General features: G+C 38.6%; 1 protein-coding gene across 1 annotated transcript; it reads left to right on the top strand.

The window, feature by feature from the left end:
* Positions 1-5,065: 5,065 nt before the first annotated feature.
* LOC121524281 (histone-lysine N-methyltransferase SETDB1-B-like) lies at positions 5,066-14,578 on the top strand. The gene is made up of 8 exons (XM_041809599.1): positions 5,066-5,388; positions 6,333-6,395; positions 6,838-7,173; positions 7,317-7,490; positions 7,617-7,821; positions 10,181-10,254; positions 12,477-12,667; positions 12,776-14,578. Exons 2-8 carry the CDS (start codon positions 6,338-6,340, stop codon positions 12,881-12,883), a joined length of 1,146 nt encoding a protein of 381 aa, XP_041665533.1. The 5' UTR covers positions 5,066-5,388; positions 6,333-6,337; the 3' UTR covers positions 12,884-14,578.
* Positions 14,579-17,703: the final 3,125 nt, after the last annotated feature.

Raw genomic sequence — 17,703 nt, 5'->3', positions numbered from 1 at the left:
GCCATGACAGCCCCTCAAAGTTTGGATAGGAGTTGGACAGAGTCTGTGGAAACACACAGCTGGATTACTGTTTACAGCACACAATGGTAAGTTTTAAAACTAACTGGTGATATTTTTCATATAACTCTCCTGCAAATTTGTTCTCCTAGATTTATCTTTTCAGAATTTGTAAAAAAACAACTAAGTGGAAATGCTTAATTCAGCTTAAGACAGGAATGATCAGGGTTAGTCCAAACTTCAAAATTAAGACTTTTTAGACCCAAATAAAGAAAAATCAATACACTTGTTGTGCCATTGAGCATTAGTGCTGCTTGGATTACATGTGGGACTCAACAGCTTTGACTGCTTTTCTTGCATGCCCTGCAAAATCATCTTATAATCACTGTTAACCCCTTGTCTTTTTAATCTTGAAGCCAAATGATCTGAGGTTGTACTTTTACTTCTTTTTTTCTCTCTTCTATTCAGTTTGTGAATGTGTGCAGAACACTGCCAGAAATGATGGTGCAGATACCTTCAATTGTCACATGAACAAGCAAAGTTTAAAAGATAGCATAATAATTAATAATAAAGCTAATTAGAAGGGAAATATGATCAAATATTCAGAAATATCCCTGTCAAATTGCAGACTAAAATTTTAGATCTCTTAGTCATAAAAAAATAAATAAATAATAATATTAATTTGTTATTACCTTATATGTGTAAAATCCATGTAAGAATTTATATGGATCTGTGTGGATCCTGTATAATAACTGGGGCTGTCAGACAACTCAAATTTTTAAAAGCAAAAAATCTGAGAATTTCTGTAGTTGCGGTAATTGTGATTTATCTCAACATTTTGAAAAAAAATAAAGTTTTTGTTTCATTTTGAATTTTTGTACTCTCTTAAACTAAGGGTGTCTGGATACAGATTTGCCTTATTTTGAAAGAAACCTCAGGTAGCTTGAAGATTGTGAGGTGAACTTCGATACGATAAAGGAACTTGTTGTGGATTGAAAAGTAAAGAAGTTAAAGTTTAAAGTTAACTGTTTGATTCACAAGATACAAATGAGTTTGGACTTGTCCACTGAGCTGCCTGTGAGTTTAAAAAAAAAAAATAGCACAAGTTCATGCAGAGCACAGTAGTCATTGGTCCAGCTATGATCAGCTGATGGCCCGTTCATCCCAGTTATTGCCTCCTAGCTCCCACAGCCAATCACAACTCTTTCTCTCAACTCAGTGGTGTATTTAAATGTGGTATACTTCTCACTAAACCCTGCTTGCATTCATGCTGATGCACCACGCTGCTGACAAAGCTTAACCTCCTCCACCCCAGCCTCCTCCTTTGTAGCATAAAGCTTGTTGCACCCTCATATTCAGATCCATGCTACTATGGATTAACAGCCTTTGAACTAATTTTATTGTATTCACTGGAAAGTCAAAGCATGCTGCTTGACTAACCCAGGCAATGTCTTCTGAGCAGAGGCAGAGCCCTCTCCACCAAGTCAACTGTATGACATGAGTTTTCCTGATTCAGGTGAAATGAGACATTACAGTGTAGTGATGTCCATATTTTATATTGCTGTGGCTGCAGGGAGATGTTAAAGCATGTAAATAATAGCAATTTAAAAATAAATGCACTTATTACTATTATTATTATTATTAGTTCATCTTTCAATCAAGTTTTGATCATAAATTTGCCAAAAGCTTGTCTGTTAATTGTGGATAGTGCTTTGTGCTATAGGGAGAAGATAACAGGTGTTTTAGGTGTCATGACTTTTCTTATAAAAAGTCATCAAAATTAAAGGATGAATTATTTGACCTTATTGTCAATTTAGTCATCAAGAATTATGATTAACTATGAAACATTTACCTGTATGCTCTAAAGATAAGGCTTTTGTATTCTGTGTCTAACCCAATGATATCCAAATGGCAAATTTACAGAATGAACATTTAATAACCTATTCTACTTGGGAATTTGAGTTAGATGAATGTGGTTAATTATCACTAGAACCGCATGTTGTTTCGAGGCTGATTTCTGCGGGCATCATGTGGCCTTATTTGACCTTAAAGATGATGCAGCCAGAGTTCCAATAGTTTTATAAATGAAAGTGTGTTTGCAAGTGTTTGGGAGCTCTTTTTTATATAAATGCAGAAAGTACAGCATTTAATGGTTTCAGTGGATTGGTTATGAGTAAACAATGACACGGAAGTTGGCTTGAATTGGAGATAAAAGCTGTGAGTTTGAGAAAAGAGTTCTTGGGATGTTTAGTTAGCTGCCAGCTTTCTCTCTGTTTGAGAGTTGTGGTTCAAAGCGTTAATCTTCTTTAAACACTATGCCAGTGTTCAGGTCTCTTATGGGATGCCAGAATTTAAATAGAGGAGGAAAGTGGAAATAAAAAGTGATTAGTTCTTCGCTAAATTACTAGATTGCTTCTTTTATTGTGTTTTCAGTGTCTTTGGATGATTTTGAGTCAATAATACAAATAGATGATAAAAACCCATAAAGCAATAAAAGACAGCCATCAACCTATTACAAGGGTGTCCAAACTTTTATATTTTACTGAGGGCCACACGCAGAAAGCTTCAGCAGCTGAGATGGGAGAGACTCTGCATTAAACAACTGTTACCCGGGTTTTTCACCAGTCAAAGCTTTATGGGAGGCGGCAAAGAGAAAGCCACTGTCGGCACGTGGGAGGCATGTGGGAGACTATGGTCAAGAGGAAGAAAGTTCTTTGGTCTGATGAGACCAAAATGGTGCTTTTTGGCCATCTTTGACTGTGGGAGTAAGCTAAAATACTTGGAGAGAACAGGCAAATCCAATACAGAAAGGCCCTATCAGAAATGGTTTGAACCAGGAAATTTCTTGTGGTGAGGAACTAACCAATTTACAGCCCAATTTAAGTTGCTGATCAGTAACAAACCAGGATCATTTTAGTTACATGGCATGCACCTCTAAGCAAACTGAATCCTCAGTGGTCTATTGCACCAGTGTAAGTTATGTCTTAAGTTATGGACAAAGGTCCACACAAAACTCTGCAGTGTAAACAAGCTAAGTTGTGTCATTGTTTGGTCACACCATGAAGATTTGAGACTCATCCTAACTGGTAGAGCCAACCATGCAAACTTACCAAAATATTGTCACAGATATATTTTTTCACCTCATTTGACCAGTCAGTGAAAATCATGTTAACTTTTCTTTGCTTTTATGTGTCCTAAGAGGCTTTCCATAACTTCATCTTCTCAATTTCTGCCATCAAGGTATCATCATCTCAAGAGCACACGCCTGTCTCAACTTTGAAGAACTGCTGCTGAACTGGAAAGGAGGAAAAAACAGTTTAAGCAGGATCAGCACTCCTCTATAGTCCTTATGGATCAGACTTCTCACCCTGTGGTACAGTTTGAGGTGGATGTGGATCTGGGCTTTGCTCTCTTCTTCCTCTTCCTCCTTTGTTTTTTCCTGCTGGTGACGGTGGTGCGGTGCGCTCAGACTGTGGTGGATCCTTATGGCTCCATCTCTACCTCCACCTACCAGGAGGAGCAGATCACCTGACAAAGAGGACACACTCTCATCACTTTATAAACACTCATATTTTACATCATGCAGTCTGAAATGGAAATGAAGTCCACATCATATAAGACCACTTTGTAACAAACAGTCAACATTACACTCTCAGGATGCATTTAGCGAGCTATATGAAATATTTCTCAAAGGGACACGATACTGCAGAGCTTAAGTGATGAGAGATCTTAAAGATCCTCTTCATGAGAGGAAACATTGGGACTGTGGTGCTCAGACGGAGCACTCAACTTGTTCTTTTGCACGTCACATGAAAGTTGTTACAGTTTGACTATTATGATTTTAAACCAAGATCATGCTCTTGTTAAATAAACACTTTTTAAATGACATTGACTTGGTTATTGTGTGCAACAGTATCTTTATATGTTCTTAAAATTATTTTTCAGTGTTCATTTTATTTTCATCAGAAGTTCTCCTCCTGGCAATTTATCAGATCATGGTTTTTATTCTCCTCTACTTTTGTTATCTTCATTTTTGAGAAAATATCAACAAACTGCAGACATAAAATGGATCCAAAAATGTCCAAGGAACTTAACATCCCTCAAAGCTCTGTCAAATCCATCATCAAAGTGGCAAAGAGAAAGCTACTGTTAATGAAAACTCATTAAGTCTTGACTAGAGTTCACCAAAAGGCATGTGGAACACTCCATGGTGAAGTGGAAAAAAAAGTTTATTGGTCTTATGAGACCAGAATGTTGCTTTTTGGCCATCAGACAACACAAACTGTACATCAACACAAACACAATATCCCCACTGTGAAGCATGGTGGTGGCAGCATCAGGCTGTGGGGATACTTGTCTGCAACTGGCCCAGGAAGGTTCGTAAAGGTAGAAGGGTCAATGAATGCGGCAAAATATAGGATCATCCAGCTACTGAATACTGACTTGGAGGGGGAGAAAATTTTTGCTGTCACTTGTTTTAGCTTGTATATTGTTTAAGTTACATGACTTTGCAGACATCTGTTCTCACTTTGACATTACAGAGTTTTTTTCATCAAAAAAGCCTAATTATATTGACCAAGACTGGTTTATAAAGTCAGTGAAAGGGTAAAACATGTGAGGGGTGAATACTTTTCATAGGCCCTATAAAGGTCAGAGGAGATGTTTTGAATTGCTATTCATCTCCGACAAAGCCATTTGGATTTAGAGTGAAACCTCTTTGATAAATCATGTTTCAAAAGGTAGGTGGCTAAAAGCTTCTGATGGGCTGTTAAATGAAAAATAAAAGGAGTAATGCAATACACAATTCACATAATGGCCAATGCAAACATGTGACTGGACTCGGCTCATTACAGTGTAGGGAAAAGGAAAAGACAGGGACTGAAACAAACGTTTAAGCAGCAAAAAAAACAAACAAAAAAAAACCAGAAAGGTTAGGAAATATGGACAAACACACAAACACAGTCAACAAGAACAGAGTTAACTGACGTATTTTCTCCAGACTTCATATCACTCCCGCTCAGCAAGCGGCGGTAATGAGCAAATAAGCTCCTTTGCAAACCGCCACAACCCTCACAGGAAAGAGGAAGATGAAGAAGGAGGGATATAATACTAAAATGGTGGCTGTAGCTGACGCTAGTTTGGCTGAAAATCATTGTTAGCCAGTTATATAATTGCACACTGTTTGCATTATATTTTTAACCAAACGAAAAACCAAGACCACGGTCAAACTTTAATCGTCTGGAATTGTTCTGTTTCGCTATTAGCTACCTTGTTGCTATTTCGGCTAGTTGCATTAGCTTCATCTGCCAATTACACGACGTACCCTAAAAACAACAACTTAGTTGTGCGGTCAAACGTCTGCTTTTCAAACGGATAACATACACATAACAGGTAAGTACCGCAATGTTTAAGTTAATAAATGATTTAGTTTCGCAAGTTTCAAATTAAATATCATAAATACGCTATCTGTCCGCTTGTTCGTGTTGATGCCTCGCGAGCATTCTTCCGTTGAAAAGACGGGTTTTGCTAATCGAGACAAATGTTTAAAACGGTTAATGAGTGAAAATGTTTCCTATTCATTTATCTGGAGAAGTCGTTTCAACATTTATGCTCCCATTGTAGCTAAAATGCAAGAGAGCTTGTTTCCCTCCGTTAGCATTGTCGGCATCCCTGTCTTTATGCGGGTGTTGTGGTTCATTAGGTGACCATGCTAACTGGCGCCATGATGCGCCTTTGGTACCGTAGTTAGAGCAGATAGGCAAGAGTGTTTGAGGGCTGGAAGACGCCTATTAACGTCGCTTCTCTGTTGACCAAGACACAGAACTAGAGACAGGTAATCTCAAATTTCCTTCCATGGAGGCTCTAAATAACTCTGTTTTCATCAACGAAAGGCTTAACGATTGTGCAAGTAGTTGCTCTGTCTGTTAAATGTAAAACAGTTAAATTGCAGATATTTCTTTGCTCAATTAAATGGATGTATTCACGCTACTTTTATGGCCAAAAATGGTCCAAAACTTGGGATATCATTGTTGAAATAATTTCTAAAACAGGAAATTATTAAACCATTTATTGAGATGTTAAAACTTAAGTATCTTGTCTGTTTATAATTGCATCTCATACATAATGCCACAGGGAGACTCATTGTTTTTGTTAGAAAAGAACAACATCATATTTCCTGAAGATGCTGGATCCTATAATTTGACTTACAAGTCATATTATTATTATAATATATATAGCTTGCTGTCTCTGTAATATGTTTACATGAAGTTTAAATTGTGAAATATTTGCTTGAGTTCATAACTTTATATAAAACTTTTTTTTTCTTTTTGTTGCAGAGGTCATGGAGGAGGGGGAGATGGAGATACGAATTACTGACGTCAGAGGAGGACTTAAAGAAGGTGGTAGGCTTGTTTTTGTCTTAACTGTAAAATAAACAGCAGTTATTTTTTTTTTTAAATCTAAGTTTGAAACATAACTTTCCAAAAAGTAGATTATTTTCAGCAAACTAACAAAATAATATGCTGTTTTAAAAAATCTGTTGATATACTCTGACACTGATAATTATGACCTTAACTCAATAGAAACACTCAAAACTTCACATTATTTGGTATATTTCAATATATGAAAGATAAAACAACCCAGACATATGCTTAAATATACTTAAACTAGCTGTTTGTGTTTGTTTTGCTTTGAAAAGTAATCAAACAATATGTAACACAGTGGTTGCATTTGATTACATCTGACATAGCCTATGTTATCCATCTATCATTGCAGTTTTCTGTCTGCCATAATTAGTTATTATTAATTGCAAACCACAACTAATCCAGTATTTATTTACAGAAAATGTGTCATGTGAGACTTCTCCTTCATCAAATGAAACTCTCTGCAAGAAAAGACAATGGGAGGACCTTTCTGACACTCCAGGATTTGTAAAGAAACCAGTGGTGGTCTTGACCAGACTCCCCGACTATAAGATCAGTGCCCTGCGACCACCAACGCCTCCACAGTTCTACAGTGAAGATGAATCACTCAGCAGCTCTGAGTCCGATGTGCAATGGGAGCCAGGAAATGATTCAAGCAGCTCTGATAACCCGAGGCCAAAGAGCAAAGTGAAAAATGGACAACACGCAAATAATTCAACAAAAGCAACAGTCACACAACAAAGAGCTAACAATGGTAATTCCACAAATGTGTCTGGGTTTCCCTGATTGGGTTATAAAACATTGCTCTTTAGTTTGAGAAAAACACTTTGACCTACTCCACATTTGTAAATGAAAGGATGCTCATATTTTTCTCTCCTTGGTCTGTCTTTCCCACAGTGCCAGAAGCATCCCCTATCATCATATCAACAGCTTTTGCTCTTTCCCCTGATGAAACCAGAAATGTCAGACCAGCTTTACCTGAAGTAGAGCTCACAGTTGGCATGACTGTCCTGGCACGGAAGAAGCAGATGCGATGGCAACGGGGGGAAATAGTGGAGATATTAACAAGAGGTGAGGAAATTAATACACAACAAAAACTGTAACACCAGCAGGGTTAAAAGCCCCTCAAGTCCATGCTCTGATTCCCATCTTTTGGTGTATTTAAACAGTAAAATGTTCCCTTTTTTTAAATTTCAGAAGAGGACGGGCGAGTGAAGTACAAAGTGAATTTTGAAGAAAAGGGGAAAAGTCTTGTGTCTGGTCATCACATCGCCTTCAACAACCCACCGAAGCTGGAGGAGCTGTATGTCGGGGCTCGTGTGGTGGTCAATTGTCCCGATAGCAAGTCCCGGTTCCAGACTGCCATTTTGGCAGAACTTCCCAGCAGACGGAACCGATTAAGGTGTGCTTTTAAATTAGCATCCATCACTACATGTTATAACAAACAGATTTTTAAAAACTTTTTTTATTTTTATTTTTTTTTAACAGAGAACCCAAAATTGTCATGGGTGTTACAATAACAATCCCAGTTCTTTTCCATACATTCTGGAGTACATGGTCGTATTTTCTCAGTGTTGTTTATACATATCCATTTTTTCCAAAGTGCTATAAACTTTTCCAACTCAAGCCTTACAATGAAAGTAAGTCTTTCCAGACATTATATATTTCATCTATTGTCTCCAGCCACTGAGCTGATGTTGGAGGATCAACCTGCAACCACTTGCAGGTGATAGCTTTCCTGCTGCTTGCCAAAATAGTTTTTAATGAGTATTTATCTTTATGTGGAACAGCCTCAGGTTTTTTACTAAGGAATAGTGTGAGAAATCGTTAGTCTAGCTCCACCCCATTATCTTATGAATCTGTGTTATGACCAGTGTTAGAAGTATCACATTACAGTAACTCCATTACTTTTTATGGTTACTAGCAGTGTAACGCGTTTCTTTTTTAAAATCATTAACGCCGTTACAACTACAGGGAATTAAAGTCCCACATTACTCATTACTTTTACAGCCGACAACTCGTTGATGAAGGTTAGAAAACATCCGGTTTGGCGGACGACGTGACAGGACGTAAGCACATCAGCATCCTGTGACAGAGCCTCTGCGGACACACACAAACAAACACAGGCACTGAAGCGTGCACGCACATCATGGCTGAGCACTCGAGCATGAGCTCTCTGTCTTGGAAACACCAGCATTACCTTTCCCTCCTTGGGATAAAGGATGAAAAAGAACAGGGGAAGTAAACTTTCCCAGCGCCAAGAACAGTTATTCCAACCTTACAAAGTACTGAGTTAAACACACGCAACAGCTAAGCTAGTTTCCAGAGAGCTGGATACTACAAACACCACTAATCCAGGTACAGCTCATGTTAGCCCGGCAGACAAGCAGGGAGGAATCACTTCATGTAAGCAACCACGGCTGGATTTTAAATCCCTGCCAGCTGCAGAGTGTGTCACCAAGGTAGCACTAATGAACCAATAGCAAGGTATGTTGTTAAAGACATGCTGATATAAGATGGAGTGTCCACTGCCTTCAGAAAAATAATGAGAAAGATAAAACATAAGATGAGAGAGGCCTGTGATGCAGAGAGAAATTTAGAGAGCAGCTGGGATTTAATCTGTACTCTGTCAATAGAGTACAGCTGTTTTAGGCTTTCTAAACAGTGTGCAAATGCTCTAGTAGTGTCAGAAGTTGAGAAACATTTCTATTGAGTTCTGTTGTTTCACCACTTTACAACATAATGATAATGGCTAAAATGTTATATGAAAATAGTTATTTCATCTCACATGACCACAACAACACACATGAATGTGATGTGTAGGCTACAGTGAGAGTTGAAGTAAAAAAAGTAACGCCTGAGTTACTTTTCAAAGTAACTATTTACTTTTACAAAGCAGTAACTCAGTTACTAACTCAGTTACTTTTTGCAAGCAGTAACTAGTAACTGTAACTATTTATTATTTTTCAGTAAATTGCCCAACGCTGGTTATGACCCCCTGCCAGTATAGTTCCATTTTTGGACATTGCCAGTATATATGAAAATTATTGGCAAGGGAGGTTCCACATAGTCTCCAACAAAAGCCTTGGCTCTGTAGGCCTGTTTGTACTGCAGTCATCTTTGGAGTGATTAAAAAAGTACACAAGGTTCTTCCAGCCAAATTCCCTCAATGACCTGGAGTTTGCAGCGGCTGCCTGAGTCTCACACTTCTCCAACTAATCTCCCTCTGTTACCTGCATGCTAGATTCTTTCTCCCATTTGTGTTTAATGTAGAATGAACCTTTGAGGCCTTTGAGTACAACCTTGTGATCAACTTTTTATGTAATCCCTTTGCATAGGGCTTTGAGACTGCTAAAATGATGTTATGTTCATTTAATGTGTTTTGGAATTTTTTAATGAAGACGTCCCTTATTGCAGGTTTCTGTAGAAATCCAGTTTTTCTAGTCTGAATGCCTCTCTTAGGTCCTAAAATCTCTGTAGTTTTCCATTTGAGGTGTTGTAAGAGAGGGCTGTGATACCTTGGGCTGTGATAAGGTCTGTATTGGTAATTTCCTGTGATTTCCATTTGGGCTCACAGTTAGACGCACACAAATAAACTAAAGGTTTCAGTTGTGCAGCATTATAATAATAATATTGTAAATCCCATACCATTAAGGAAATTGTTTCTGGGGTATTTCCAGAGGTAATGGTTGGAAAAGAGTATTTGTGGTAGCAGGTTCATTTTAATGATTATTACTCTATTCTATGTTTCAACTTTCCAGGTTCCTGGTGTTTACTGATGATCACGTGCCCATCTATGTCGGTCTACCTTTACTACACCTTGTGTGCAGACCATGTAAGTTTAGCTGTTGTGTTTGAGTTCATCTTGATTCTCAATGCTCTGGGCATTTGGTTATCCCATCTATACAGAAAACCAAGTCTTTATTTGAAACACCCCTATTATTGGGCTCTCCTTTAATAAAAACTCTCATTGTTATATATTAAGTAAAAAGGAGAAGTTCAGATTTATATCTTAACTAATATTTGTGGTGTGCAGTAGTAGTGTATATGCTACACTAGCTGTTGCTTAAGTGCAACCCTTAAGTATTCACAGTGCTTCACTTTTTCCACATTACAGCCTTATTCCAAAATTGACTACATTTATTGTTTTACCTCAGAATTCCACACACAATACCCCATAATGACAAAGTGAAAAATGTTTTTTTGAAATATTTATATATATATCTTCTAAAAAAATCATATTTTCATAAGCGTTGACAGCCTTTGCCATGGCATTCAGCTCAGGTGTATCCTGTTTCCACTGATCATCCTTCCGTTGTTTCTACAACTTGATCGCTTGAGTCCGCCTGTGGTAAATTCAGTTAATTGGACATGATTTGGAAAGGCACACACTATATAACGTCCCATAGTTGACAGTACATGTCAGCACAAACCAAGCCATGAAGTCAATGAATTGTCCATAGACCTCCGAGAAAGGATTTAATTGAGGCAAAGATCTGGGCAGGGCTATAGAACAATGTCTGCAGCATTGGACATCCCAATGAGCACATTGGCCTCCATCGTCCGTAAATGGAAGAAGTTTGGAACCACCTGGACTCTTCCTAGAGCTGACTGCATGGCCAGTCTGAGCGATCAGGGTAGAGGGCCTTAGTCATGGAGGTTACCAAGAACCCGATGGTCAGTCTGACAGAGCTCCAGTGTTGATCGGTGGAGAGAGAGGAACCCACCAATCAGGCCTGTATGGTAGAGTGGCCAGACAGAAGCCACATGACAGCTCACCTGGAGTTTGACAAATGGTACCTGAAGGACTCTTAGACCATGAGAAAGGAATTCTCTGGTCTGATGAAACAAGATTGAACTCTTTAGCCTGAAAACCAAGTGCAATGTCTGGAGGAAACCAGGTACCACTTATCACCTGGCTTATACCATCCTTGCGATGAAGCATGGTGGTGGCAGCATCATGCCGTGGAGATGTTTTTCAGCAGTATGACCTGGGAGACTAGTCAGGGTTGAGGGAAAGACGAATGCAGCAATGTACAGAGACATCCTTGATTATAACCTGCTCCAGAGGGCTCTGGGCTTTGGACTGGGGCGAAGTTACATCCTCCAATGGGACAATGACCCCTAAGTACACAGCCAAAATAACAAAGGAGTGGCTTCAGGACAATTCTGTGAATGCCCTCGAGTGGCCCAGCCAGAGCTCAGACTTGAACCTGATTGAACATCTCTGGAGAGATCTGAAAATGGCTGTGCGCCGACGCTCTCCATCCATCCTGGTGGAGCATGAGAGGTTCTGCAAAGAAGAATGGAAGAAACTGCCCAAACGTAGGAGTGCCAAGTTTGTAGCATCATACTTAAAAAGACTTGAGGCTGTAATTGCTGCTCAAGGTGCTTCAACAAAATATTGAGCAAAGGCTGTAAATACTTAAGTACATGTTGTTTTGTTTTTTCTTTTTAATGAATTTGGAAAAGTTTCAAACAAACTTTTCACATCGTCATTAAGGAGTCTTATGTGTGGAATTTTGCGGTAGATATGAATTTAATCCATAAAGGAATACACATGTAACATAACAATGTGTAAAAAGTGAAGTGCTGTGAAAACCTTCTGGATGCACTGTATACAAATCTGATGGTGCTTATTATACTGCATAGCAAGGAGTGAACATTTCACAATATCTCTATCACAAATCCATGCTAAAGACTAACTTTGTACATCATTTATTACATACTTTATTTCTTTGTAGAAAACTGTTCAACATTTAACTTTTGTGCAGTGCATAGCGGAGAGTAGTGTTTACTAAATGCACTCAATAGAATAGCCCTAATTCTAATTGCTGGCCAACTAGCTCTAATTTCTCTTAGCCATCTAATTAATTTTCCAGTGCAAACCTGCAAAGGAATAGCATATAGTACAAACATGTTAAGACACTAAATGCAAACTGCAAACACACATTGTGTTTTGTGGACATCTAATGTGTTTTGAAGTGTCTCTCAATAAAGAAATGTGATGCCAGATATGAGAAGACTGACAGACTATTTCTTTGTTTTTACTGAAAGTGGAAAACGCTTTAGATGACCTTCCAGCTGGTCCACACAAGTCCTTTATGACCCGGTACCTGAGGGACTGGCCGTACCCACATTTAACTCTGTACAAGGCGGGACAGAACATCGCAGTCGAATTAGAAGGAGCCCAGCAGAGGTGTGATGTGGTGGAGATCGACTCCAGCTTGATGCAGGTCCTTTTTGTGGTCAGTATCATTTGGCACTACTTTAAAAAAAAACACTACGATGGATTTCCTTGAATATTTTCTCTGTTTTTTTTTGTTATTGATTGGATTTTTTTTGTCACTTTGCAGGAAAGCCAGAAAAAAGAGTGGATCTATCGGGGCTCCACACGACTTGAACACATGATACGAATCTTAAGATTAAGAGAAATGGAGGAGTCAAGGGATGACTCTGGCTGAAAGCCCACTGAAAACATGTAACATTTATTGCCATTATGAGGAAGACAGGAAACATCTTATTCATTTACAAAACCCACCTTTTGTTGAAGACTGGTTTTCTCATTGTGTAAATACTTTCCTTTATTTTTTTAGTGTATATAAAGTGAAACATCACCCCTTGGTCTGAGCCTAATTCCATTACATGATATGAGGAGTAGGTTCCAACCCATGTAATCCAGAGGAGTGTACTACAAAGTGAGCTCAGTATACCCAGGGTTTCTGCTACATTGCTTATAGCTCTAGTTAGAGGTATTGTGCATGATGAAGCTGAACTTTGTTCAGGTTGTGTGTGCATTAAATAAAGGGGGCAATTTGAGTTTCATTCAGCACTTTAGAAGAGAGACATTGCAGAAGACTGTTTTGATCTGTTAATGATTTTTGCTTTCCAACAAACTTTCAGTGTTTCTTGTTTGTTTCTGATGTAAAATCTTCCCTCAGCACTACTCTTAAACAATATTGATTCCAGCAGTATAAACAGGCGCTATAATTAGGTCGGACAGCTTTAATACCATAAAAACATGAATATTTGGGTTTGTTAAAGTCGAATAAGTTTACTGAAGTTATTGGAAACATGATCGTGTAATAGAGGCCACAGTCTGTGGATGATATCTTAAGACTATTCAGTTCTATTGTTTTTTTTTCTGTTAAACAGTCTGTGTCAAGCAAACTTTTCCAAATATTAATAAACATTATAACGCTTGTTTCTTAAGATGCTGGACCCTCCTTAAGCTGTCAGGGCGATTTGCTAGAATTAACTGCGTGAACACAAATGCATAGTTTTCCTCTGTACCATTACAAACAACTTTATCACTCAAAAAGTGCATAGTAACATTTTTTAAAATGATTCCACCACTGAAGAATTTTCTTATGTCAGAGCTACAGCACTTTAAAACAAATTTTAAGCTGTAACTCTAGACATACTGTTACCAGTCAGGCTATTACTCTAGAGAAAGTTACAGTGGTGATCTACTTGGGTCTGAAGAGAGCGAGCTTGGTGACAGACAACTCTGAGAGAAGGCCCATTAGACCAGGCTTGCCTTCTGACCTCACTTTGTGGTACACCCCCTGTTTTTTTATTATCATTCTTTAGAAATGAAGGAAACACCAGCATTATTGATGTTTCTTCATACTGCAGTCAATCCAAGTGATTGTCTAGATTTTCTTTCTTTTTTTGTTTGCATGTAAAGTATTTAGCCATTTCTATCCTTGCTTTTAAGTTCATGTGTCTTTTTTTTTTTTCTTTTTTTACTGGTAAACACTGAAATTGACTCCAGTGTGTCTACGTAACCATCAAATCCTACAGAATTAGGATAAACAAGACTGTTTTCTTTATAATACCCAAATCTGCTTCCCCTGGATGGACATTGAAAGGGGAGGTTCAGCCAAATTTCTTTAATTTACATTTTTCATGGCAAAGATTCACGTAGAGTCATAGTTTGGCTGCTTAAACACACCAGGATGAGATGGCCCCATTTACATGAGAGACCAAATCAGCAGAGAATAGGAAGAGGCTGAAATCACCTGTAAGTGAATGTACCTCACAGAAGCTCTAAACAGTGTATAAATCTTTTCCCTTATTTCCTTATAGTGTTCAGATTTCACTGATACTCGTATGTACAGGTTGCTCTTTGAATAAATCCCAAGTTTCAAACTGAATCAGATGTTATTTTAATGTGTAATAGTTTTTGTGTATCAAGCACACATTTTAAAACCTTTTTCTACTGTCATGGAGTCAGTATGTTAGTATACATGTAGCCAAGAGTGCACTAGTGGTGGGTGCATCGATACTAAATTATCGATATTAAATATAGATATTTATAAAGTATTAATTTGGTATCGAGTACTTTTTGAAAGTATCGATATTAAATGAGTACTTTAATAAAACTTCTAACCATGCACCACATCTGTTTGTTTGTAGTCATTCTCCTCTGTCTGTTGTCTGCTGCTGCCTTTCGTGTCACGTGACTGTAGACCATTTAGATGGAGCAGACATGAACATGCACTCAAAGCATCAGCACACACACATACATGGTTATTCAGTCCTCATTTCTGTATCAAACTGGAGAGAATGGCAGAAAAAAGCTGCTGCAGCTTTTTGGGATAACTTCACAAAAGGCGAGTCAGTATTTCCAGTGTCTTAACAACTTTTAGAAGTTAAAAAATTAATGCAAGAATAGAATGTTAGATTCACGTCTAATCTGCACTGCTCACATTCTGACTAAAGACATTGATGGCATTTTTCAGTGAGCCAAAGCCACAGCTCTTAGTCATAAAACCCAGAAGAGAAATAAGTTCTGTATCTGACTTTATTCATCCCCAAAGGACAGTTCAGTTTACAGTTTACCCTGCCTCATTACAGCTCTTTAACAGGATTAGTGCCCGTAGGCAAAGAGGCTAGTGTGCAGCCCAAGCAGACAGAGGCAGGGAAGCCAACTGAGCATGATAAGTCCAGCGAACCGAACTCTCCTGCCTTTCCATGTGACAGTTAAATCCGTTACGTTTTTTTTTGAAGTGTGGAGAATGTAACATTTGCCGCAACACAGGCCCACACCCAAATTTGAGCCGGCTCACTGGGCTTCTCTGAGAAATCAGAAATCAATCAAGCATAACATTCAAGCACTAAAACGAATTTTTCTGTTCAGGAATGCAAGTAAATAACTATAAGAAATAATAATAATGTGCTTTACTATTTTTTTTTTTCATTTTTTTTGTAAATCAGTAAATTTGAAATTTCATGGATAACAATAAAATCATATTTTAGCATTAAAAATATCATTTGGGTTAAAGAGCTTCTACATATTGGTGTATTGCAGAAACATAAAAAATGATTTTGGTAATTACCAATGATGTTAATTTAGGGCAGCTGTGGCATAAACCTTACTTTGGTTAGGGTTAGGGTGGTCTAATAAATTTGTTAAGCACTTTGGCTTAACCAACATCTCTGGTAAGTTGGGGGTGAGTGGAAATGGCAGCATCGTTCAAATTCATTGTGTCCTGGTCACTTGTGTTTGTGGTCCTTCTAATAGCCACTAACAGAATAGCAAGAGTGTTTCCAGCCTGAGCAGAATTGTAGGCCTTACAAATCAAGCTGTCTGTCTTATCAAACTCCATCTAAGGGGCAATGAGGGTCAGCTCTTACCCAATCAGGGCCAAGAGAAGTCAAAGATGCCATTTCCTTAACCACTGGTGGCATATCACCCAGTCCAGTCTCAGGTGGTTACTGAGCTTTAGCCAGCTTCCTGCAACCTGCAGTAAACTGCACCGCTAGGCGCATTCCAAGCCCGCTTCACCATCAGACAGTAGTCCTCTGCTGCCATAATCGCCACTGAGGGCCTGGCCTGAGAAATTCCTGTCCAGACACTCTGCTGGACTTGGGGATTCCACTGGGGTTGTCTATCCCACAATCTTAGCAGCCTCAGAACCCTCAAAACCATATTAATGGTACTAGATTCTTCAGTAACATTATCCACAGACAGATACCCTTCCTGGTGAGATGAGCTAAGACCCTGCATCCATGCATCTTGTGCAATGAAGTGTGTCTGATCACTCCATTAGTGAGACCTTTACCCTGCAGGACTTTAAGGAGTCAGTGTCAAGCATGCAGTGATATTCCATTATCCAGATGTTAAAATGGTTTTGTATTGTCCTATAAAGGACAAAAGGGGGAATTATGGAAGTGGAACTTTATGTCTCATTGAATGAACCCATGTATCACCTTGTCAGTTTTAAGAAAACCAAATGTTCTCTGATGACTTTCCTCTGAGCATTTTTCACACCTCTTGGTTAGCCTAGTCTCCCAGCCACCTCTCCAAGGAAACAACATAGAAATTCAAATGCTGGGTGCCAGTTGTATATCTTCCCATTGACTGCATCCCATGCTGTATGTAACCACATGTTGTCTTGTCAGTCTCTTTTGATCCTGTCAGTTTCTTCTGATTAGCCTTTTGTTATATCCATACCTGCTTAAAAACCTCCTCTCAAACCAGCCCAGCAGAGGAGAACCTTACCAGCCATGCCATGAGCTTCCTTCTCTCCACTGCGCAGTGAATAAAACTCACTTAAACCAGCCACAGAATTTGGATATTAGTTATTTCTCCATGACACCTACACAACAATGTGACAGATTACTGGTCTGAAAATCAACTTTACGGTCTCAGATAAGGCGAGAAAGGCAAAGAGGAAGAGGCGTCGGCCCCGGATGCACTATATGCTCTTGGGCCAGCCTCATAAGGTCAGTCACGTGACTTTTTTGCTATGGTCTCAAAGATAGGTAGTGCTTTATTGGTAGAAACTAATGAGTAACCTTTGTATTTGAGTTGTTTGAAGTTGTCTCTGGCTTACTGCACCAAGCTGAAAGGATGTGGACAGGAACAACCAGTAACAAATGTGTTAAAAGACTGCTGGGATACTCTGAGCAAAGTAAATGCTGGAACATTAATTCAGAAGCTGAAAAGCTTTAATTAAATTGGATAAAATATGTAGCTAATGTTGTATGGGGTAATGTCTGCGTTAATAGCAGAATTAACTGCTATTATTTTTAGATTGCAGTGGATTGAAGAGCTGAGACCAGAACGAGTGGTCATCTGCTCAGACTCAGCAGCAGCTCTCAAAAGTCTAAACTCTAAAGAAATTGCTAGAGAGGACTTACAAACGGAAATATTTATGATACTGTTAAGACTTCAAAGAAGTGGAATAAATGTACAATTTTGTTGGGCACCAGCTCACACTGGGGTAGAAGGCAATGAGAAAGCAGATGCAACTTGCAAAAAGAGTATTAAAAG

Source organism: Cheilinus undulatus, linkage group 16 (genome assembly GCF_018320785.1).
Source record: "Cheilinus undulatus linkage group 16, ASM1832078v1, whole genome shotgun sequence".
NCBI lineage: Eukaryota > Metazoa > Chordata > Actinopteri > Labriformes > Labridae > Cheilinus > Cheilinus undulatus.
The sequence above is the reverse complement of the archived record's forward strand: the minus strand, read 5'-3'. Positions and strand labels throughout refer to the sequence as shown.

Excerpts from the sequence above, each read along its gene's own strand:
- LOC121524281 (XM_041809599.1), top strand. The coding sequence starts at position 6,338 with ATGGAGGAGGGGGAGATGGAGATACGAATTACTGACGTCAGAGGAGGA. Across the intron at positions 7,822-10,180 it reads AGCAGACGGAACCGATTAAG|GTTCCTGGTGTTTACTGATG; the intron begins GTGTGCTTTTAA and ends TCAACTTTCCAG. Across the intron at positions 10,255-12,476 it reads ACACCTTGTGTGCAGACCAT|TGGAAAACGCTTTAGATGAC; the intron begins GTAAGTTTAGCT and ends TTTTACTGAAAG.